Below are 23420 nucleotides of genomic sequence, written 5' to 3' on the forward strand. Positions count from 1 at the left end.
ATCAGGGTCTATTTCAGCACTTCAAGTTAGAAATGCTCTTTCGCCAGAGAACAGCTGTTTAGGGTACACAACTGGAATGTTGTTTCGCGGATTACAGATACTCCAGAAGGTGAGGTAACTTGCCCAAGGTCACAAGCGGGAAGTGGAAGGCCTGGGATTTGAATCGGTTTGCTAGACCTCAATTTTCTCCCCTTTTCACTACAGTAGTTCCCTCTAATATCCTGCTTGCCTGTATGTAAATTTGACTTGAGGCCACACAGACAACTTAAAAATAAATGCTTCGCTGTCTGTGCTGGATATTCAGATCCATTCTCAGGCCCTACTCTGCCCCCTCTCTAGTTCTGGCCGTATCTGTGTTTTCCTGAACCTCTGGGGGAGAAGCTGAGATTCTTTTCATCTTTTGTTTGGTACTAAACTATAACCACGTAATTTTCCAGCTATAAAGCAAGGGATATATTTAAATGAATACTGCATACATTTAAACTAATGCTGCTCATGACACAGCAATGGGCACGAAAATTAAGGTTTTACCCAACAGGATGCAAAATATGAAACAGGAATGTGGTGGAGCTGTTAAAAATAGTGAATGGAAATTTAAGCTGCTGGAACTGAACTCTGGGCCTTGGAAAGAGGAGGGGATGGTGGTCTCATCTCCTCTGTGCCAGTCAGGCCAATCCAGATGTTCTGGGTCTACTTCTAGACACACACTCTGAAAAAGGATGTAGAAAACTAGAGCTTGCCCAACAAACAGTGATCAGGATTGGGAGGGGGAGGGGGAGTTCAAATCATGTCTGATGAGAAATAATTAAAAGGACCACAGAGACTTCCCTTCCAGACTACTGGCTGTAACTGTCTGAAGGGCTTTTCTGGAGAAGAGGGAGTAGATTTGTACTGTTTCTCCAGAGGGGAGCACTGAGGCAGAAAGGTGTAAGTGAGAGACACAGTTAAGAAAGAACTTTCTGACAGTTTGGATTGTCCATCTATGGCATGAGCTGCCTGGATCGGTGGTGAGCTCCCTGGTACTAGAGGTGTGCAAGCAGAGGCCATCTGGTGACTTCGTGAGAATACTGAAGTTACATTCAAACAACAGGTTGGAGGTGGAACTAGATACCTTTTAAAATCTTTTTGGATCCTCAGTTCTAGTAGTCCATAAACAAATACAAATGCATATGGAGAATTGATACATTTACCATTTACCAGTGTTGAGAATAAGTGAATTTGGTTCCCTGGCAGAATGAGTTGTGGCGACTTCACATATCCTACAGCCAAGGGCCGTGTAGTCTAATGCAGGGAGCACCCAGTGGTCTCCCCTCTCTCTGGTTCTGCCTGTTTATGGCTGCACCGGGTATCCTCTTACTCAGAGAGTGTCTGGTTCTCCCCATGAGGCTGGGGGACAGGCGACTTCTCAGGGAGCACACACCAGTGTGGACATCTCCAGCTCAAATCCATGAGCGAACACTGTCGTCTCTATCTGAAACCCATTTTCTACCCAGCAGCCAGGGTTGTTTTTTAAAAAGTACATCAGAGTGTGTTGTTGCCCTTGTCACAGTTTATGATTAATAGGACATCCCACATGTCCTGTTCCCTGCTGACCTTCTTCAGCTCATCATCTACCACTCTGCATGCCCTGTGGGAAATGGAAAACTGGCCCCCAAAGATGTCCACGTCCTAATCCCTGGAACCTATGTATATGTTACCTTATATAGCAAAAGGGACTTTGCAAACGTGATAAAGTTAGAAATCTTGAGATGGGAAGATTATCCTGGATTATCTGAGTAGGCCCAATGGAAAAGTGAGTGTCCTTTTAAGGAGACAGGAGTGTCAGGGGGAGAAGGTGATGTGACGACAGAAGCAGAGGTTGGAGCTATGGGATTTGAGGATGGAGGCAGGGGCCACCAGCCAAGGAATAAGGCAACCTCAGGAAACTGGAAAGGCAAGGAAATTGATTTTCCCCTACAGCCTCCAGAAGGAACACCAGCTCTGTGGACACATTGATTTTAGCCCAGGGACACCCATTTCGGACTTCTGGCCTCCAGGACGGAAAGATTATTAAATGTGTTGGGGGAGGAGGTATCCAAATTTTTTTTTTTAATAATACTTTTTTTAATTCTTTCAGTACTGTTTTGTTTTGTTTTTAAAAATTTTATTGGGGAAGGGGAACAGGACTTTATTGGGGAACAGTGTGTACTTCCAGGCCTTTTTTCCAAGTCAAGTTGTCCTTTCAATCTTAGTTATGGAGGGTGCTGTTCAGCTTTAAGTTGTTCTTTCAGTCTTAGTTGTGGAGGGCGCAGCTCAGCTCCAGGTCCAGTTGCCGTTTTCTAGTTGCAGGGGGCACAGCCCACCATCCCTTGTGGGAGTCAAATCGGCAACCTTGTGGTTGAGAGGACACATTCCAAACAACTGAGCCATCCGGGAGCTCAGCGGCAGCTCAGTTCAAGGTGCCGTGTTCAATTTTAGTTGCATGGGCACTGCCCACCATCCCTTGCGGGAGTCGAGGAATCGAACTGGCAACTTTGTGGTTGAGAGCCTGTTCTCCAACCAACTGAGCCATCTGGGAGGCAGCTCAGCTCAAGGTGCCATGTTCAACCTTAGTTGCAGGGGGCAGAGCCCACCATCCCTTGCGGGACTCGAGGAATTGAACCGGCAACCTTGTGGTTGAGAGCCCACTGGCCCATGTGGGAATCGAACCGGCAGCCTTAGGAGTTAGGAGCATGGAGCTCTAACCTCCTGAGCCACAGGGCCGGCCCTCCAACTTTTTTATTGTGTTGAAATACATAAAACATAGACCATCTTGGCCATTTTAACTGTACAGTTAAGTGGTATTAAATACATTCATAATGTTGTGCAACCATCACCACCATTCATCTCCATAACTCCTATCATCTTATAAAACTGAAAGTTTATACCCATTAAACAATAACTCCCTACTCCCCCCAGCCCCTAGGAACTGCCAGGCCACTTTCTGTCTACAGAGATTTTGACCACTCTAGGTACTTCATGTAAGTGGAATCATACAACACTTGTCTTTTTATGACTGGCTTATTGTGCTGAGCGTCATGTCCTCAAGGCTGATCCATGTTGTAGCAGGTGTCAGAATTCCCTTTTTAAGGCTGCATAATATTCCATTGTATGGCTAGACCACATTTTGTTTATCCATTCATCTGCCGATGGACACTTGCGTTGCTTCTACCTTTTAGCTACTGTATATAATGCTGCTATAAACATGGGTGTACAAGTATCTCTTTGAAACCTTGCTTTCAATTCTTTTGGGGGTATACCTATAAGTGAAATTGCTGGATCATATGATAGTTCTATTTTTAATTTTTGAAGGAACTGCCATACTGCAGTACCTACACAACTTTACATTCCCACCAACACAATTGTGCACAATTCCAATTTCTCTACATCCTTACCAACACTTGTTATTTTCTGCTTTTTTAAAATAGTAGCCATCCTAATGGGTGTGAAGTGGTAATTTGTGTTTAAAACAACTAAATTTGCAGTAATTTGTTATAGCAGCAATAGGAAATGAATACATTCCCTCACTCAGTACACTGGTGTTCTTTCTGTTTTCAAACAAGCCAAAGTCTTTCTCATCTCAGGGCCTTTGAACGAGGTCTTCCCTCTGCTGAAACATTCTCTCCTGGCTATTAGTATGGTGGCCTCCTTCTTAGCCGTCAGGTCTCCAGCTCAGATGCTGCTTCCTCAGAAGGGCCTTCTGAGCCTCCCTCCCCACCCCCCACCTCCCCTCAGTTATTTCTTCTTTGAGTGCACTTGCCACAGTCTCAAATGATCTCACCTATTTGGGTCTTTACGTATCTGATTGTCTGTCACTCTTACCAGACTATGAGCTCCCTAAGGGCAGTGACCTCTATGTGCCAACACCCAGAATAGAACCTAGCACATAGTTGGTGCTCGGAAGTATTTGTTAGTCCCTCCTCTACACTGCTGATGTCTCTGGTGTGGGGAAGAAAAGGCTGCGGAAGGTCAGAGGGCTTGAGATGATAAGCACCAAATGTCTCAGTTTGCACCGCTGAAACAGCTCTGGGACTGGTGTCAACCACCCAGCTTGGCTAGCTAGGGTGTTCCTGGATTTACATACCCCCTTCCCCCCCACACACACACGTTTGCCGAAGGAATGGAGTGACTGCAGGGCTTGGGAGGGGCTGGAGGTAGGGTGAGGATTGGACCTCGTCCATGCCAACGGGTTGTCCAGGGGCGCAGGACATTAGGTCCCTCTGGTCCCCCAAGTGGTCCCAGCCTCTGGGACAGGAGCCCACTGAGCAGCGCGTCTCCTTATTAGCTTGTTCTTTGTCCTCAGCTTGCTCTTCCTTCTCTTTTTTCCTTACTCCGGTGAGGATGGCTGCGGTGCAGAATAACCGGTTGCTCTGTGGTTCCCCACACAAACTTGAGGTTCTGGGGCCTCCAAGCCATGTCCTTACTGCCCCCTGGTGGACAGCTTGGCGCAGGGTTCCTTAAATATGGTCCCGTCTCAAAGCAGAATACTGCTCCCTGCTGGTTGTCTCAGGAAGCGGCGTATCTAGACGCTGGCTTTAATCTAGGGACCGCTGAGCCTCCCCCTTAAGTTATCAAAATCCTGGATGACAATCCCCCAAGGTAATGTGACTGCAGCCATCTGTGGCATTCATTTGCCAAGCCATCTCTCCCCAGTTCTTTTATCCCCACACTCTGAGGCACAGAGCGGCAAGCCCACTGCTTCAGCACAGATCCCCCACGGGAAAGTGTGCCATTTTCCCCTACCCCTTCTGGTTAGCAACTGGTTTCTACAATGATCCTCTTGGGTCATCCAAAAATTATCTCCAATGTCAGTAAAGTGGTTGTGTGTTTACAGTCCACTATACTATAGCTACATACAATATTATGCTGCAGTATAAAATTATATTTATCAACCCAACAGAAGTGAAAATATACATCCACACAAAAACTTGTACTAGAGTGTTCATAGCAGCATTATTCATAATAGCCAAAAAGTGGAAAACAACCGAAATGTCCATTGGCTGATGAATGTATAGACAAAATGTGGTCTACACAGACAGTGAAATATTCAGCCATAAAAAAGAATGAAGTACTGCAACAGACTATAACATAGATGAACTTGAAAACGTGCTAAGTTAAACAAGTCCCAAAGGAGCACATATTGTATGACTCCATTTATATGAAATGTCCAGAGGAGGCAAATCCATAGTGACAGAAAATATATTAGTTGTTGTCAAAGGGTCGGGGGAAAGAGGAATGGGGAGTACGTGCTAATAGGTATCTCTTTATAGGGGCGATAAAAATGTTTTAGAATTAATGGTGGTGGTTGCATGAGTCTTTGAATATACTAAAACTATTGAACTGTACACTAAAAAATAGTGAATTTTAGGGTGTGGCCAGATGGCTCAGTTGGTTAGAGCGCAAATTCTCAACAACAAGGTTGCTGGTTCAATTCCCACATGGGATGGGGGGCTGCACCCCCTGCAACTAAGATTGAAAACAGCCACTGGACTTAGAGTTGAGCTGCACCGTCCACAACTAGATTGAAGGACAATGACTTGACTTGGAGCTGATGGGCCCTGAAGAAACACACTGTTCCCCAATTTAAAAAATTTTTTAACTATAAAAAATAGTGAATTTTATGATATACCTCAATAAAAAAATATGTGCAAAGAAATAAAAATGTAAAAAAACCCTAAAAACCGGATAGACTTGTGTACCAAAAAGAATGAATTTTACTATAAGTCTAAAAATAAAATTTAAATATGAAGAAATTTCAAGTGTTTTGAAGGTGACCCTATATCTGAATCAAATTTGTGCCTCCCAGAGACTCTAGTACCTTGCCTTGCTTAGCAGTTGTGTATTAAAGTCAATGATAATTAAATGAAATTATTTTCTCTGGGCAAGCATTAGCACCTTTAGGGCAATCACTCTGTCATTCCCATGCCAAGTGCTGACAAGAGGTTCCTATTTCTCGATGATTGACACACCTTCGGTTACAGCAAGTGCACACTGAGCTACCAATCTAGGTCAGTGTGCCCTTTGCCTTCCAGAAAAACCAACCCTCAGTCTGACTGGCTAGACCTTCCTCCACCCACAACTTTTCTTCTGTACATTCTAACCCAACCTCCGCTGCCTCCTCCCCAGTTTCCACACATGTGAGTATATATACACATACACACAGACCCACAATGGATTGTGACATGAGCAAGAAATAACTTTTAATTGGGTCAAGCCTCTGAGATTTGCAGGTTTATCTTTCTCATCAAGGCCCTGGAGCAAACAGATGGCATACAAGGTTGGACGAAGTCACGAACTCATCCTAGAAAAAGTGCTGATACAGGAGAGTTAGCATGTCCCTAGGTAGACAGGGAGGTCCCTGGTAGAATAAACAAAAGACAGCCATATCCTAAAACTTCAGGTTTTGAAATCACTCCTTTGCTCCAGGACATAATGTAACAACGCTTTGAAGTTAATCATAAAATTCCTTTTGGCCTGACAAACGGAGCAGATCTGATAGATAAGAGTGGGTTACTTTGCTAATTCCTTTAGGATGGGCAAGCAGAACAAACCTGGTAGGCGAATTTCATTAGAAGGCGCCAGTTCCCTTCTTCAGACAGGTTCCCTTACCCAAACAGGCAAGGGAAGGTATAAAAGTAAGAGCTTTTGCCTCAGTCATGGGGCACCCCCCATTGGGGACCCCCTCCCGCTTGGGAGCTGCAACCTCTTCTCCTGCCTCTAATAAACTATCCTCTTTTTAAAACTTTTTGCCTCCCCCTGGTCCGTATTTCCATTCTTTGGCTTCACGAGACACGATCCCGGCCCGCACCCAGAAACTGCCGGCAGATCCAACATCACCTACATCAGTGCTACATACCTCATTGCTGAATATTACTATGGTCACCTTCGAAATCCTCCCCTTGGGAAGATATGCACGGATGCGAGCACCTGGTCCACCCTTCAAAGCAATTTTGGAATTCTTTTTCTGGAATGGCCATCAGAGCTGTCATCATATGACCCTAGAGGTCCTGAATATCATCAAAATGTCTTCCTTTCAATATTTCCTTTATCTCTAGGTAAAGAAAGAAGTCACTGGGGGCCAGATCAGGTGAGTAGGGAGGGTGTTCCAATTGTTACTTGTTTACTGGCTAAAAACTCCCTCACACACAGTGCCGTGTGACCTGGTGCATTGTCATGATGCAAAAGCCATGAATTGTTGGCCAAAAGTTCAAGTCGTCTGACTTTTTCACGCAGCCTTTTCAGCACTTCCAAATAGTAAACTCGGTTAACTGTTTGTCCAGTTGGCACAAATTCATAACGAATAATCCCTCTGATATCAAAAAAGGTTAGCCACATCATTGCAACAAGTTCGCGAACTTAATTGCCAGAGCTGTACACATTCAAAATAAGGCCTTTGAAGGGAACCGAAAGGGACTATTTATAAAGGTGAGGGTGAGGTAGGGATGGTGCAGTGCCCCAGGCCTGGGGATGCCTGAGAGCCATTCCACCATCTAGGCCTGAGGGCCCAGGGCAGGGCATGGCTCCTGGGCCTGCTGAGAGCAGCTATACTGGTAGAGACAGGAGCCAGCTTGCTGGTGCCTCCCATTGGTCAAACCCCCTGAAGCCAGAGGGCTTGGGAGCCTCCTTATGTGGTTCATTAACGTCAGCCGACTCCACAGAGAAGAATAAAGAAAGGTAGAGTGTGTGTCTGGAGCATACCCTGGCCACCCTGTTAAAGCTGCCACTATTACCCTAAATTATACCACAGTAGTGTTTCCGGGCGGGAATTCCCACCCGTTCTCAGGAATTTTTTTCTCTTTACCGTTTCCAACTCCTGAAATATAAACTGTTTTCTGTTCTCCATGATGAATCATTTCCACAAAGCGACAGCCGATACTACCAACCACCTGGGTTCAAGGAGCCGATTTCCCAACCAACTTTTCTCAAGAAACAGGAAAGCGAAAATAATTCATGAGAACGGTCAGGAGTTCCTGCCCAGAAACCCCAACCACAGCCAAGAGTCAAACCTCCATTACAGGAGTTTGTTCTCTAGAGTTTGTGATGGGGTGGTGGTGGTGAGAGGGTGGGGGTGCGACAGCTTTTGAATCAAAATTCCTGAATTTAAGGAGGTAATAAGATTTACTTCCAAATCTGTGAAGAGGAACAAATAAGTTAATATGTGTGGAAGTTTTATAAAGTACTGTACAAAAATAATTTACTGTAATTACATCTCACTAGGAGCCCTCCCCAGACTCACAAGCCAGCCCAGACTCTCCATTCCCAAGGACTTTATCGGCCCCCATGCAAATTCCCATTGTGCTCTCCTCATTTTGGCCTCCGTCATGCCTAGTTGTCTCCCAAGTATCCTCCATGCCTCTGGCTCTTTCCTGATGTGGACAAAGGAAGGACACAGACATTGGAGCCAAATAGATGTGGGGTTGAATCCTGGCTTTGCCACTCATCGGCTGGGGACCTGGAGTAATCCTCTTAGCTTTAATGGTCTCACCTGTAAAATGGGTACAATAAGGCTTTCCTCAAAACATTAGAAGTCGTATACGTAAGATACCTCACAAAGCAAGTGATCAATAAATTATAGCTACTATGATTGACCCCCCAGCTGGTGCCAGATCAATCTCCCCAAAGAAAAGATCAGGCTCCAAACCCACTTGTGACTGCTCTCTGACCAGAAATGCAGTACAAAGTTCTCACTGCTTGGTGGTACGGATCAAAAGAGAAATCCGAGAGGCTGCGATCAGACAGGGATGGCAAGGGCATCCGGACTGGCTGGAGGAATAAGAGTAGACTGGGAAAATGACAGAGGTCAACCTGATCTTACAGCGAGAGATTCAGACCGTAGAGAAAGAAGCAAAATGAGGAGAGGAAAGGAAGCAGGAGGGTGGCACGGTTCGCATTTTTTTTGGTGGTTAGAATGAGGAAAGCCAAGAACACAGAGAGAATCTGGCAAAATGGACCCAAGGAATTCCACTCCGGGTCGCCCTGGCAACAGACTCCGCCCCCATTCCTGGTGAGGCGGCAGAGAAAACGAAGGCTGGGGGGGGGGAAACAGGAGTCGTGAGGGGTGACGCATCCACTCGTGGCCTGTTAGCTCAGTCTTGGGGCGGATTTCGGGAGAATTTGGGGATGGGCCTCCGACCTGCTCCTGGGCTGCCGCTGCTGGCGATAAATCCTGGAATTGCGCGTCGGTAACATCTTGCCTCTTCTGTCTGTAGGTTTTGCTGCCTGGAAGTAATCACAGCGCCACGAGAGGCAAAGACCCCTCATGCGGGGCTCTGAGTGGGTGGGCCTGGCATTACATCAGCCTTATGGATGGGGGGAGACAGGTAGTATGAGTCAGGAGAAGGAACACTGCATGGGAAGCAGAAGACCAGGGCTTAACATCCCAGCACTGCCTCCAATGGTCTGGGTTTCAGTTACTATCTCAGCCCCTCTGGGCCTGTAAAATAGGCCTAATAAGTCCCTGTAAAGTTGTTCTTATTCAAGTTAACCAAGAATTAACCAACTTTTACTGATTCTACAGTTTCCTGAATGGCTATCCTGAGAGTGGAATGGAGGGGCCACAACCATACATGCTTGTTAAACACAAGAAGATTAATATGAAATCAGCAGATACAAATTCGGACACACGAAGGCACACAGAAAATGTCCCTCAGATCTGAACCTTCCCACCGGTATGGCAAATTCCTCTCCCTGAGGCACACCCTGGTTGATTTCTTTTAAGTGGAAGTGGTCCCTCCTTCCTCTCTGGAGTTGGGTGGCACTCAGCCCCCACTTGGGACATGAGCAAGTTATTGGTCCCCACTGACCTCTGTTTCCTCATCCAAAAGATACCTGCCTCATGGTGTTTCCTTCCTATTCCTGACATTTCTTTCCATGTGGTGGGAGCTTATTAGCTTTTTGCCCCTGGCCTTCCCCTCTGTTGACTCACTCTGTTTCAGGGAAGTGGGAATAGTAATTTGCCTGGAAAATTTGGAGAGAAACCTGGTGTCCTCCCTTCCCTCGCCCCCTTTGCTTGAGAGCTGGTTCCTTGGAGTATGCTTTCTGCTCCTCCGGGAGCAGGTTCCTCTATAGACATGCCCCATCCAGCACAGCCATGACTGGGCAGTAGGTTTTAAATTCTGGGCTTATTTTAGCAATCCCATTTTGGCTCTCCTACCAGGCTGCCATCCTTCACTCTAGCCTATATTAGTAATGAAGGAGTCATTTTAATTCTCCATGTGTTGTCTTCTTTGTTTTATACGGTATCTTAGTTCAGAACTCAGGTGAGAAATAGGGTTCTGTTCATTGGCCTGGTGGTAGATTGTGTTATTGTTCCAAATATTCACTATTCTTCCCTGTGAGAAGATTATTCCCCCACCCCCACCCCCCTAAAGTCAGGCTTGATCATTGATATAATATGGCTAAGGACCATGTGAGTGGAAGTGACAACTGCCACTTCTCAGAAGGAGTCCTAAGAGCCAGTACATGCTTCCACTGTTGCTGTTTGTCCTTTTTCTCTGTCACGGACCTGGTTTGTCCCAGATATGAGCTGCTTCATCAGCCTGGGACACCTGAACATAAGAGATGTGATCAACAAATACGGTGAATGTTTAAATTGTAAAAAACTTATTACAGTAAAAGACACATTGCTATTAATCCCCCTCAAAATACACCCCCCTGTTGCGAACACACTTATCCCATCATTCTTGCTGCTTTCTGAAGCAGTTCTGGAAGTCCTGTTTCATGAGTGTCTTTACTTGCATTGTTGTGGCTGCCTCGATATCCTGAATCATTTTGACTTTGGGGAAGAGCCAGAAGTCTCACAGTGCCAGATCCGGTGAATAAGGTGGATGAGGACACACCATAATGTTTTCATTTGACAGAAATTGTCACATACCAGAAGCGATGTGTGACATGGAGCATTGTCATGATGGAGGATGATTTACGGCACACTTTAAAACAAACCTTCTCTCAACCGTAGCTGACACCCGACTGACTGCACTGAACAAATTGAAAATTGTCACACATGGTTACTGAGGTTCAATCTGCCACTTCCTGTATTGAAGATCCCTGCCTTTCTGTTGGATGGCACTCGGCAGTAGTATTCACTGTATATTTTGATCACAACGGAAAGGCTCTGAGTCACACGTTGCTTCTGGTACAGCAATTTCTGTCAAATAAAAACATTACATTACAGTATATCCTCAACCATCTTATTCACCGGATCTGGAACCGTGTGACTTCTGGTTCTTCCCCAAAGTCAAATTGACCATGAAAGGTAAATGTTTTGAATTGATTCAGGACAGGAAATTACTCTTGTAATTTCCTAGGTGATAAGAGCACTAGAAGCATCTTTTGTTCTAATAGTCGGTATTTGACCCCAGTTCCTGACACAGTCTTCCTGAAATCCTTGTAATTTCCTGGGTGACACGAATCCCAATAGTATGGGGTTTGGAGAGCTCCCAGGTCGGTGAACACACCCATGTACCAAAAGGATGGCATACCCCAACTCCACGGAGACAGAAGCCACTGTGCTTGGGATCTTCCCAGACCTCAGCCTGTGTATCTCTTCATCTGACTGTTCATCTGTGTCTTTTATCATAGCCTTTAATAAACTGGTCAATGTAAGTAAGTAACTGTTGTCCTGAGTTCTGTGAGTTGCCCTAGCAAATTAATTGAACCTGAGGCGATGGAACCTCTGATATGTAGCCAAGTCGGGCAGAAGTTGTGGGTAACCTGGGGACCTACTACTTGTGATTGGCATCTGAAGTCGGGCAGCCTTGTGAGACTGAGCTCTTATGCTGTGGGATCCGATGCTATCTCTAGGTAGATTTGAATTAAATTGTAGGACACCCAGCTGGTGTCACCCAGCTTGATCGGGGAAGACCTCCACACATTTAGTGACCAGGAGTATCAGAAGTGAAGTGTTCTGTGTGAAAGTAAAAGAGGCAGACAGGAGGAAAGGCTACTGCTTTTTTGTTTTATTTTGTTTTTTTCCTGATAATATCTTATTACTGGTGATATTCACTTTGATCTTTGGGTTAAAGTAGTGTCTTCCAAGATTCCGTACTGTAAAGTTTCTATTTTTCCCTCTCTACTTAATAAAATCTTGGAGGAGATACTTGGAGACCATGCAAATATCTGTTTCTCCTCAAACGTTTTCAGGCATCCATATTTATCAAAGCTCCCTGGGCAATTTCAAGGACCAGCCATGGCTGAGAACCACTGGGTACAGTGAGTTCAGGGAGGAGCTGACCAGATGGATGGGATGGGGGCTTGAGAAGAGGCGACATAGGAATGGCTGAAGGTTTGGAGAAGATAAGATGCCCTAGGAGTAGCACATTTGAAAATATTTGAAGGGTTGTCAAGTGTGAATATTTGTTTACTGGTTTGGAAAAAAGTAGAGTCTGGAAAAACTAGTCTTTTGAAGCTAAAAGCAGTCTCCTGGATCTCAGGAGGGAAGGCTTGCTTTTCCTATGGGATGACTCTTCCCTTGTATTAGAATCAGTGAGTGATTCCACATGTGACCTACAGCCCAGCCATGATTCTTGGGGAAACTGGTGAAGTCCCTTCTACCTGGGGAAATGATTAAGAAGAGTTACTGTTCTGTTTGGAAATGAAAATTGTTGTTCCTAATTACCTACCCCTCTGGGAGGGGTGCTTCCTGTCCCTGTGCTTGCCGCTGGGACACTGCTGTGAATGATGACAGTAGGGACAATGGCATATTTTTTGCTTATGGGCTGTTTGGAGGGTTAGACAGGATGCTTACAGTGTGATAGACACTCATCAGTGGTAAGTTCTCTTTACTTGGCAGAAAGACTTTCAACTTTGTGTCCAAGCTGCAAACACCTGAATACTGATCTTTGGGCTGAAACATGGGTCCTGTGACACAAAGCTGGGGGGCAAAAGGGACAGGGAGGGCTGATCTGGGGCAATTAAGCTATTTTCTGATCAGATAAGTCTTCTTAAAGCTAAGGTGACCTAACAAGTATCTGTTGAACATCTACTTTGTTCTACAGGGTTTTTCTGTGTGTTAGATCCAGGGGTCAGCAGGAGGCCTGGAGCTGGTAAAAAACCAGGCTCCATAGCAGGTTAGCAGCAGAGCTGAAACTAGAACTCAATTCTCTCATCCCGACTCAGCACTAAGGAAGTGTCCTTTAGCTCTGTGGTGGGAGTTGTGTTTCCCCTGCAATGAGTGGAAATTTCACTATAAGTCATTCTGGAAAGAGGCCAGTCCTTGGACACTAAATGAAGTGTGGGAGGCAGGCCTCAGACTAAAGGGAACGTGAAAGTCTTCTCTCTCTGCCTCAGGCCTTCTGAACCTGGATTCTGAGGCACAGGCAATGGGATGGTTCATTTTATGAGTCAAATTGGCTAGGCTAAGGTACCCAATTGTTTGGTCCAACATCACATCCTAGATGTTTCTGTGATGGTATTATTTAGATGTGATTAACATATACATTAGTAGACTCTGAGTAAAGCAAATTACTCTTTATAATATGGATGGGCCACATCCAATCAGTTGAAGGCCTTAAGAGCCAAGACAGGGCTCCTGAAGAAGGAATTCTCCTCAAGATTATAACATAGAAGTTCCTCCCCGAGTTTCTAGACTGTGGTCCTGTGGAATTTGGACTCAAGACTGTGACATCAACCTGAATTTCCAGACTGCCATCTTACGGATTTTGGACTTGCCAACAATCACAATCATGTGAGCCAGTTTCTGAAAATAAATATCTCCATTTCTGTATCTATATACACTGTTTATTCTATATCTCTGAGAACCCTGAGTGACACAAGCAATTTCTCCAGAAACTGACTCCCACTGTGAGAGCTGAGGCTGGGAGCTGGGCAAAAACAGTATTGGAAGTGTTGATGTAAGAAACATCCAAACTTGTAGAGAATTTTTATTAAAATTTATTTAAGCCAAACTGACTGCAATTGCCAGGAAGCAAGATTTTATAATGCTCTGGAGCACGACAGTTTTGCTGTTTTTTTAATGGGAACTAAGGAAGAGTACATGGAGGTGGGAGAAAGCGTGGTTGGGGGTCGGATTACAAGATTACGTGCTGTTTTCAGGGGCAGCTGCATTGATTTCACAGGTGTGTTTACCGAGATGTACAGAAACAATGGACAGGGCTTTTGCTTAAGGCGAAGATAAACCCTTTCCCAGAAAGTTATATGCCTGGGGTGTGACTACTCACCATGACCTGCCCAGTTAGGAATTTATGATCAGATCGCCCTGTGAGTTTATGTTCCGCAGAATCCTTACAGCAGGGATCCATTGGGTGGATTGGCCTCTGGGAACTCTGACCACAGCACCTCCCAAGACTCAGCTGGATCACGGCTGGCAGATTATGACCTATGAGTCAAATCCACCCCTAGACCATTGTGTACAGCCCACGAGTTAACATTGGCTTTTGTATGTTTAAAGGATTGTTCAAACAAGCAAGTAAACAAACAAAAAAGAGTGTCAGTGACTGTATGGGGGCCTGTAGCACCTAAAATACTGGTCACTTAGCCCTTTACAAAAACAGTTTTGCCGACTCTGCTATGGCTTGTTACTCCTTACGATTCAGTATATACTCTTGTCAGATGTTATAGCCTGATCTCAGCTGCGTTGTGGGGCTGTCGTGCCAGGAGGCCTGCGGGTTCTCTGCTCCCGCTCCCCACACAAGAACGCAGGATATGGTAAGGCCAAAAAGGAACACCCACGGAGCCATAGGTAGGGGAGTCATACCACTATGGTCTCACTGGAGGCTGGGTTCACTGGACGTGCGACCTGCTGTCCGTTTTTCTGCCAACCGACCGACGACTCTCCACTCTCCTCCACTCTGCTCCTCTACTCTCCACCCCTCTCCTCCGTAGCCGCAGCAGTTATATTAGTGGCTAATTGGCTAACTGGCTACAGCTGACGGCCATTTACTACCCGAGCCAGCACCCTTCCACGTGAGACCGAGAGCCTGGAAACTACTTTCTGGGGCTCTGTCCCCACAGGCGCGTTAAGGGATATGTGGTGCCAAAGGAAGATTGGTGCCTTCTCCAGGAGTCAGAGAGGTGTGAGTATAGAGGCGCGTGCCCAGGGTTTGGTCATCTCACAAGAGACAGGTGTGGTCAGAGGCCAGCGGGGAAGAAACTGAGAAATTCAGAAATAACAGATGGGTAATGTGAGGGGACCTGGGTCCCAGTATAGGCAAAAGAGGCTCTCAGAAAATCTCATTTGGGAGGTTTAACAAAAATAATGTACGTGACTTAATTTGGGAAGGTTAGGACTTACCATTTTTGTGGACAGAAAATCAGAATTATTCAACATGAAAACTAAGTTGGTAAAATGAGGTGATCGGTGGGCAGGGACTCAGAGCCAAGTGGCTTGGCCAGTTTCACAGGGCACCGAGTGTCACACAGGCTCTACTGAAGCATGCGGAGGAAGCCCTGCTCCAGGAATTAGGATAACTTTCTGTGGGGACAGAGCCCCAGAAAGTAGTTTACAGGCTCTCGGCCTCACGTGGAGGAGTGCTGGCTCGGGTAGTAGATGGCCGTCAGCTGGGGCTGATTGGCCGTCAGCTGTAGCCAGTTAGCCAATTAGCCGCTAATATAACTGCTGTGGCTACGCTAGGAGAGGGAAGAAGAGGAGAGAGAAAGAATGGGGGCTAGCAAGAAGATGGCGGCTGGGCTGGCAAGTGTGGATGGCGGTTTGCGGACAGTGTGGATCCAGCCTCCAGTGAGAGTATAGTGCCGCCAGAGAGAATATAGTGGTATGACTCCCCTACCTATGGCTCCGTGGGTGTTCCTTTTTGGCCTCACCATATCCTGCGTTCTTGTATGGGGAGCGGGAGCAGAGACCCTGCAGGCCTCCCTGCACGACAAATGGCGCAGCGAGCAGGGTCCCCAGCACGACACTTTCTAATAGTGAGATCCTCTTTTTCATTACAGAAATACCTTAAACACCAGAATAGAAGAAGACCATTAAGACAAGGCATCTTCTGAAGCAGAAATCTAAAATAGTTTTCCAACTTGAATATACAAACCGTTAGGGAGGCAGATGCCTATTTATGATATTATATTTATAATATATTATTTATATTTTATATATTAATTTAGGTTTTTTTGTTTGTTTGTTTGTTTTTTGTTTGTTTTTTTATTTTTATGGAGGGCACAGCTCACAGTGACCCATGCGGGGATCAAACCAGCAACCTTGGTGTTATTAACACCACGCTCTAACTAGCTGAGCTAACCAGCCACCCACAGGGATATGTTCATTTTTAAAATCACACTGTCATTCAGGGTGTGTGGGGACAGAGCCAGGAGTGCAGTTTCCAGGGTCTCGGCCTCACGTGGAAAGGTGCTGGCTCAGTTAATAAATGGCCACCAACTGTGATTGGATGGCCATCAGCTGTGGCTAGTTGGACGTCAGCTGTAACCAGTGAGCCATTGGCCACTAATATAACTGCCGTGGCTACGCTAGCAGCATATAGGGGCTAGCAAGAAGATGGTGGCTGAGCTAGCAAGAGCGGATTGCAGTTAGCACAGTGGATTGCAGCTAGCAAGTGGGGTTGGTTAGCAGAGAAGTGGACAGCAGGTTTTGGATATTGTGGCTCCTGCTTCCTGTGTCTCCAACCCAGCCGCCAGCAAGACTATAGTGGTGTGACTCCCCCATCTATGGCTCCGTGGGTGTTCCTTTTTGGCTTAGCCATATCCTGCATTCTTATGTGGAGAGCAGCTCCAGAGACCCGCATGACACCCCGCATAAGAATGCAGGATATAGTGAGGCCAAAAAGGAACACCCACGGAGCCATAGATGGGGGCGTCACACCACTATAGTCTTGCTGGCGGCTGGATTGGAGACACAGGAAGCAGGAGCCACACTATCCACAACCTGCCGTCCACTTCTCCGCCAACCAACCTCACTTGCTAACTGCAATCCGCTCTTGCTAGCTCAGCCACCATCTGCTTGCTAGCCTCTATTTGCTCCTAGCGTAGCCACAGCAGTTACATTAGTGGCCAATGGCTCACTGGTTACAGCTGACGGCCATCCAATCACAGTTGACGGCCATTCACTACCTGAACCAGCGCCTGTCTATGTGAGGCCGAGAGCCTGGAAACTAATTTCTGGGGTTCTGTCCCCACAGTCACATAACATAAAATTAACCATTTTAAAGTGTACAATTCAGTGGCATTTAATATATTCACAATGTTGTACAATCAGCACCTCTGTCTAGTTTCAAAACATTTTCATCACCCTAAAAGAAAGCTGTACTTACATTAAGCAGTCATGCCCTCCCCCTAGCCCCTGGCAACCACTAATCTGCTTTCTTTCCCTATGGATTTAATTTTCTGGATATTTCACATAATATGAGTTTTGACAATTAAGTTCGCAAACTTGTTGCAATGATGTTGCTAACCTTTTTTGATACCAGAGGGATTATTCATTATGAATTTGTACCAGCTGGACAACTAGTTAACAAACTTTACTATTTGGAAGTGCTGAAAAGGCTGCGTGAAAAAGTTAGATGAAAACCACCTGAACTTTTCGCCAACTCATGGCTTTTGCATCATGACAATGCACCAGCTCACACGGTACTGTCTGTGAGGGAGTGTTTAGCCAGTAAACAAATAACTGTATTGTAATATTCTCCCTACTCACCTGATCTGGCTCCCAGTAACTTCTTTCTTTACCCGAAGATCAAGGAAATATTGAAAGGAAGACATTTTGATGACATTCAGGACATCAAGTGTATTACGACGACAGCTCTGATGGCCCTTCCAGAAAAAGAGTTCCAAAATGGCTTTGAAGGGTGGACTAGGTGCTGGCGTCGGTGCATAGCTTCCCAAGGGGAGTACTTCGAAGGTGACCGTAGTGATATTCAGCAATGAGGTAGGTAGCACTTTTCTAGGATGGGTTTGCGAACTTAATTGTCTGACCTTGTATGTAATATTTGTGTTTGGCTTCTTTCAGTTAGTATAAAGTTTTCAAGGTTCGTGCGTGTTGTAGCATGTGTCAGTAGTTCACTCCTTTTTATGGCTGAATAGTAGTTCGTTTTGTGTATGTATCACAATTTCTTTATCTATTCCTCCTGTGGATTGTTTCCCCTTTTTGGCAGTTGAGAGTAACGCTGCTGTGAACATTCTTGTACACGTGTTAGTTTGAGTGCCTGAGGGCATGTTCCTAGAAACAGAATTCCTGGGTGTTTTAAACATATCCAGAATTTGTTTAAATGAGGCATGGTGAGACATACAGACATGGAAATCACTGTCATGAAGGAAGAAGTATATACTCACAGATTCCTAGAAACAGGAGGCATAACATGTCACACAGGGCCACATAAGGAAGCACCACACTTGGTCAGGCGGCAGAGGGAGTTGGAGAAAATGTGGGCAAGAGTCTTTATTGTGCTTTTTGTGGGAAGGAAGCGGCAAGACAGTATGAGTGGGGTTAAGATTGGCTAGGTTGAATAATTTCACCAGGTTCTGTGGCATAGGGGCTTCCTTAGTGGTATGCTACCTGGCCCTACGGTGACTAGGGCATGGGGGTCGTGGCCTGGAGTGTGAGCCTGACCAAGGAGGTGGTTGGCAGGATGGGCTCTGGATTGGTTGGTTTGCATGAGAAAGACCATCTCTCACCAGGTGAGTTGTTCTCTCTAGGAAGTAGGAACCCTGGGAAGGGTGATCTCCCCAGTGTTAGCAAGGCCCCAGCTATCAAAGCATCACAACGCTGAAAGCAAAAAGACATGCTTAACACACTGGACCATATGGTATGTCTATGTTTAAGGTTTTGAGGAAGTGCTAACCTGTTTTCTATAGCGGCTGCACCATTTGCCCTTTCACTTCTTCTTTTACTGAGGTCATTGGTCACAAGACTGCGGATCAGCAGAATTTGATCCTTCTTTGGCTTCCACGAAAGAGCTATTTTTATGAGGAGAAAGATGGGACCTAGCCACAGGCAAGAAGGAAAATGGTGTGGTTAGGTCTTGCTGTGCCCTTTTGCCCTGGGACTCCTTGCCTTCTAAGAGCGCGGCCACCAGAAGGGCCTTTGTCCACACGCTCGGAGGCCTTCGCTCCGCCTGCACCCACCTGCTTTCAGTGAGCCTCAGGCTAGTGTCTTCCAACCTCCCTCTCAAGACCACTCTTTCCCTCCTTGCATCTCCCAGAACTTAAGGCCCCTTACGTTTTTATTCTGGGCCCCACCCAGGGGTACGCCAAAGCCAGCTCTCGCCTACCTGGAAGAGCATCTCTCCCCAACACCACTTTCAGTGACATCAGGTTGAAAGCTTGAAATCAGCCATGTTAGGAGTGTTTACTCCAAGGGAATCAGCAAATACTACAAATCAGAGCTTTCCCCACAGAGCCAGTTGTTAAACATTTACGAGCACATCGCTGGCCCCATCTTACCTGTCTGTAAACAAAGACCTGCCAAAGTGTTTGCTGATAACTAGTGTCAGTATCAGCTGCTTCCATGTGGAGTTCCTGAGTCCTCCTCCCCAGCAGGTTAGCCTGGCCCTGGCCCCCGGGGGTACAGTCAGCCAGGTGGTGGCAGACGGACAGACATCAGACCAGCAAGCCCTGAATTGGCAAGGACGAGGACATTTAGGGAGAGCATCTGCTAAGGACTGATACACACACACACACACACACACACACACACACACACACACACGGTTTACTTTAATACTTATGGGTTTATTTAAATTTCTATCGGAAAAAATGCAGCCAGTATATTTTGGAGTGAATTCAATTTTTAAAAAACCATTAAGTGTATAATAGTCTGGGTGCTGGGCAGAAATGGTAAAAATTATGGAGATGGTAAGAGAATGGATGAAGTTTGGTTGTTGGTGATAGGGTACTAGTGAAGATTTTTAGTCAGGGGTGGTTAGGGCAGGGAGGCCTAATCACCAGCCTGACACTAGCAATGACTTTCCCTTACTACCATTTACTTCAGGACAGGCATCATGCCTGGAACACTATGTATAGCAGTTCCCTTTTTCCACATAATACTACTGGGAAGCAGAGGGTTTCATCCCCATTTCACAGATGATAAAACTGAGGCTGCAGCCAGAATTTGAACCAAGGCCTAATTGCCTCTAAAGCCCAGGGTCTTCATCACTCTGACTCCTATGCCTTATTGTGCTATATTGTAATTATTTGTTTATGTCTTTGTCTGTCCAGTGGACTCTTAGCTCTAATGGCCTTAATCTGAAATGGGTCCTTTCCCGGATCCCAGAATCCCAGAGCTAAGACTCCCTCATCTGAAGCTTGCATTTCCTACTCGGAGCTCTTCAAAGAGGTGCTTGCACGCCCCCCTTGGTGGGGATCTCACTGGATGGCTTCCCTAACCATAAACGTCTTCCTCCCTTACCTCTTGATTCTTGCTCCTGTTCCCCTTGGGCCTCCAACGTCTAGGAGGCAGCAATGACACTGAGATATACAAGGGGATCCCCTAGGCCCCTTCAGTCTACAGCTGTCCCAGTTCTCCACCCAGACTGGGCCAGCTGGTTAGCAGTGCCCTTGGATTCTTGTTAACTTGAACTCTTGCAAGACCTCCCATCAAGGAACCAAAGGGCAAATCACTTCATAGCTGCCGCCTGTCCCTGCCCTTGCTCTCCCAGGGCACACACCCCTTCCAGTACCAGGTCTAGAGGGTGTGACAAAGCCGGTCCTGACAATGGGCTCACTGTGCTCTCCCGATGGGAACAGCCCTCACCCCTGCATGTGCACCTGTCAAGGTCTGCCTGTTGCCACGAGCCAACTCCTCAAAAGTCTGTATGAACCTTGGGCTCCTAAATTTCTAAGCCAAACACAGGCGAGATGTGCAGGAGGCTCCCTTCTGTGCCTGGGAGGTCCGTCCTCTCATCCCACTCTCCCTGTCACTCCAGATCTGATAAATGAGGGGAAGCATTTCTGCACTGGGTGTGAGGCTGTCAGTTTGTCACTTCCAGGTCAGTGGCTCCCAAGACCACCCCGTTCCCAGTCCTCTGGGTCTGTGTGTTGTGTATGTTTGGTATTGAGGACAGAGGCTACCACGTGAAGCAGTGACACCCCAGCCTGCTCCCCTGAATCCTCTCAGCTCCCCACTTCAGTGCCCACCCATCCTCCTGATGCCCGCCTGGATCTCCCTGCTTCAAACCTGACACTGTCCACCTTCAGCCACCTTCAGTTAGGAGACTGGGGCAGGAATCCAGGACGGCGCTGGTGGGGTCTGAGCGAAGGTGCTGGCAATGAGGGTCGACAGGAAGAGATGGATTTGAGAGCTACTGAGGAAGGCTCTCAGTGTGCTGGAATTGGCACCACATAACAGACCAGGCCTGCCTAGTGCCATGGCCAGGGCACGAGTTCTTTACCAGGAAGATGTAGGACCAGCCCTGTTGCATCACGGCTTTGGGGTCTTGAGCAAGTCACTTCACGTTTCTGAGCCCCAGTTTGCTCACCTGTGAAACGGGTATAATAAAAGTATGAGATAAGAGTTCAGCGGATCAAGTGGGGCTTTAAGGTAATAGCTGGAGGGATGCAAATCTGAACTGGTGGCAATTCATCACGTCTTAAAAGGCAGGTGTGGAATAGTCTCTCACTAAGGCTTATGACCCTACCCGCCCGTCCTGGGAGGTGGGCTTTCCCACCCCATCTTACAGCAAAGGGCTGGGCTTCAGAGAAGTTCAACACCGGGCCTGGTGCCACCAAATGAGCAAGTGGAGGCAGGGCTCACACCCAGGACGGTCTGCGTCTAGGGCTGGGTCCTTCCCATGGTGCTACACTGTCAGTGTCTGGGGCGTGGGCTGGGAGGGGGCGTTTGGACCTGTGCAATCTCTGCGGGCCCCCACTCCCCATCTGCAAAGTGTCAAGATAGGTGAGACCTCCCTACCACCCCAAGGGCCTTGGTCTAATAATTGTTTGCATGTCCAGACCTCTCCCTACTGCCTCGTCGGCTACATACTAGAAAGCTCTATGAGAACCCCCCGTACCTTGGACCCAACAGCCCCAAACAGCTTTCACCCAGACTTGCTTTCCCTGGTGGATTCTTCTCTTTCATAAATTACCCCAACAACACGCACACCCAAGTTTGAAGCCCGAGTGTTATCCTGGTCACCTCCTTCAACTAACAGGGCACCAAGTCCTGGCAAGTCCACTTCCCAAGTAGTTATCAAATCCATCCTCTTCTTTCCACTCTCACTGCCTGCCCACCTTCGCTCTGGGCCCCGACTGTAGCCTTCACCATAGTCCCTCCACTCTGGTCACCCGCAGTCAGGGTGATTTCTGTAAAGCTCCAGACCTGACCAAGTCACCCCCGACTCCTGGACTTCATTCCTGCGGCCTCCAGGGCCTGGAACACGCTTCTCCTACCCCCAGACCCTCCCACCTCCATCAGCCTCACTCAGCGCAGGAGGCACCTCTTCCAGGAAGTTTTCTCTGATATTGTCTGCTGTCCTGTGCGGCACCTGCCACCTGTGTCACAGTTGCCTGTGTCTCATGGCTCAGTGTGAGCACCTGGGTATAGTTTCCCCTGGTACGTCTGGATGAGCAGGGCTCAGTGAGTGGATGACGTGTAGGTGGACGGATGGAAGACTAGCTCAAGTTTTATTAGTGGGTGGGTGTGAGGGATTTGTTTTCCCTTCCAAGAAACACACTTGCATTTTAACAAAAGGGATATTATTTAGAGGGTAATTGTCAATTATCAGGGTAGTAGGGTCAAGAAGGTGACATTTTTCAACCCTTCAAAACACATCCACTGTATCCTAGGAAAGGTCTGCAATAGCCATCTGTCCCCCAGTATAGTGATCTTACCTTCCAAGTCAGTTTCCTCCTTCCTTAAAGTCCATTCAAGAGCCTGCAGAGCCAGACTGCCTGGAAGTTCCATTTCAGGGGCTCAGAAAAGCCACACTGACCCCAGATATTTGCGCCTCTGCTGACTAGTTCCTGAAATGGGCTTAACTCCTCTAACTTAAGGCTCAGATTCCTGCTGGATGGTGAAGACTTGTAGGAGCACCACGCTTTGAAGTTGACTAAAAGCTCTCATGTCCATAATTTCCTTGGATTCTCATGACCACATGAGACAGCTAGTCCCCCCCCCCCCCCCCGCCACTCAGCCGCCCATTTCATGGATGAGGAAATCAAAGGCTGGGAGAAGTGAGTGATTGCCCAAGTTCATGCAGCTCAGTTTGACCAGGTGTGAAAGTACAACCCTCCAATATACATAGCTGCTCCTCCCCTTGACCCCCAACCCAGTTTCAAACTTTACTAGGAAAGCACATCGTTTTCCAAAAATTTGTCCTTCACGTTTCTTCACTATCAAATCACAAATTTTCTCTTTGTAATTAACAAATCATTTGTGGGGAGATACTTTGAGGCCATGTAAATATCCCATTTCTCATCACACTTTCACCCACCAGCAGAAAGTTACAAGTCTGAGATCCAGATGTCAGCTGGGTTGGTTGTTTCTG

At 46.8% G+C, this 23420-nt stretch overlaps 1 protein-coding gene across 1 annotated transcript in view; it reads left to right on the forward strand.

The window, feature by feature from the left end:
• Window positions 1-23420, forward strand: part of LOC109438072 (prolyl-tRNA synthetase associated domain-containing protein 1) — a 28778-nt gene that overhangs the window by 588 nt on the left and 4770 nt on the right. Inside the window, exon 2 of the mRNA XM_019717665.2 lies at window positions 21615-21636. Coding sequence (XP_019573224.2) covers window positions 21615-21636 — 22 coding nt within the window. The remainder of the gene's footprint in view (window positions 1-21614; window positions 21637-23420) is intronic.

The sequence above is a fragment of the Rhinolophus sinicus genome, linkage group LG03 (genome assembly GCF_036562045.2).
Source record: "Rhinolophus sinicus isolate RSC01 linkage group LG03, ASM3656204v1, whole genome shotgun sequence".
NCBI classification, from domain to species: Eukaryota; Metazoa; Chordata; class Mammalia; order Chiroptera; family Rhinolophidae; genus Rhinolophus; species Rhinolophus sinicus.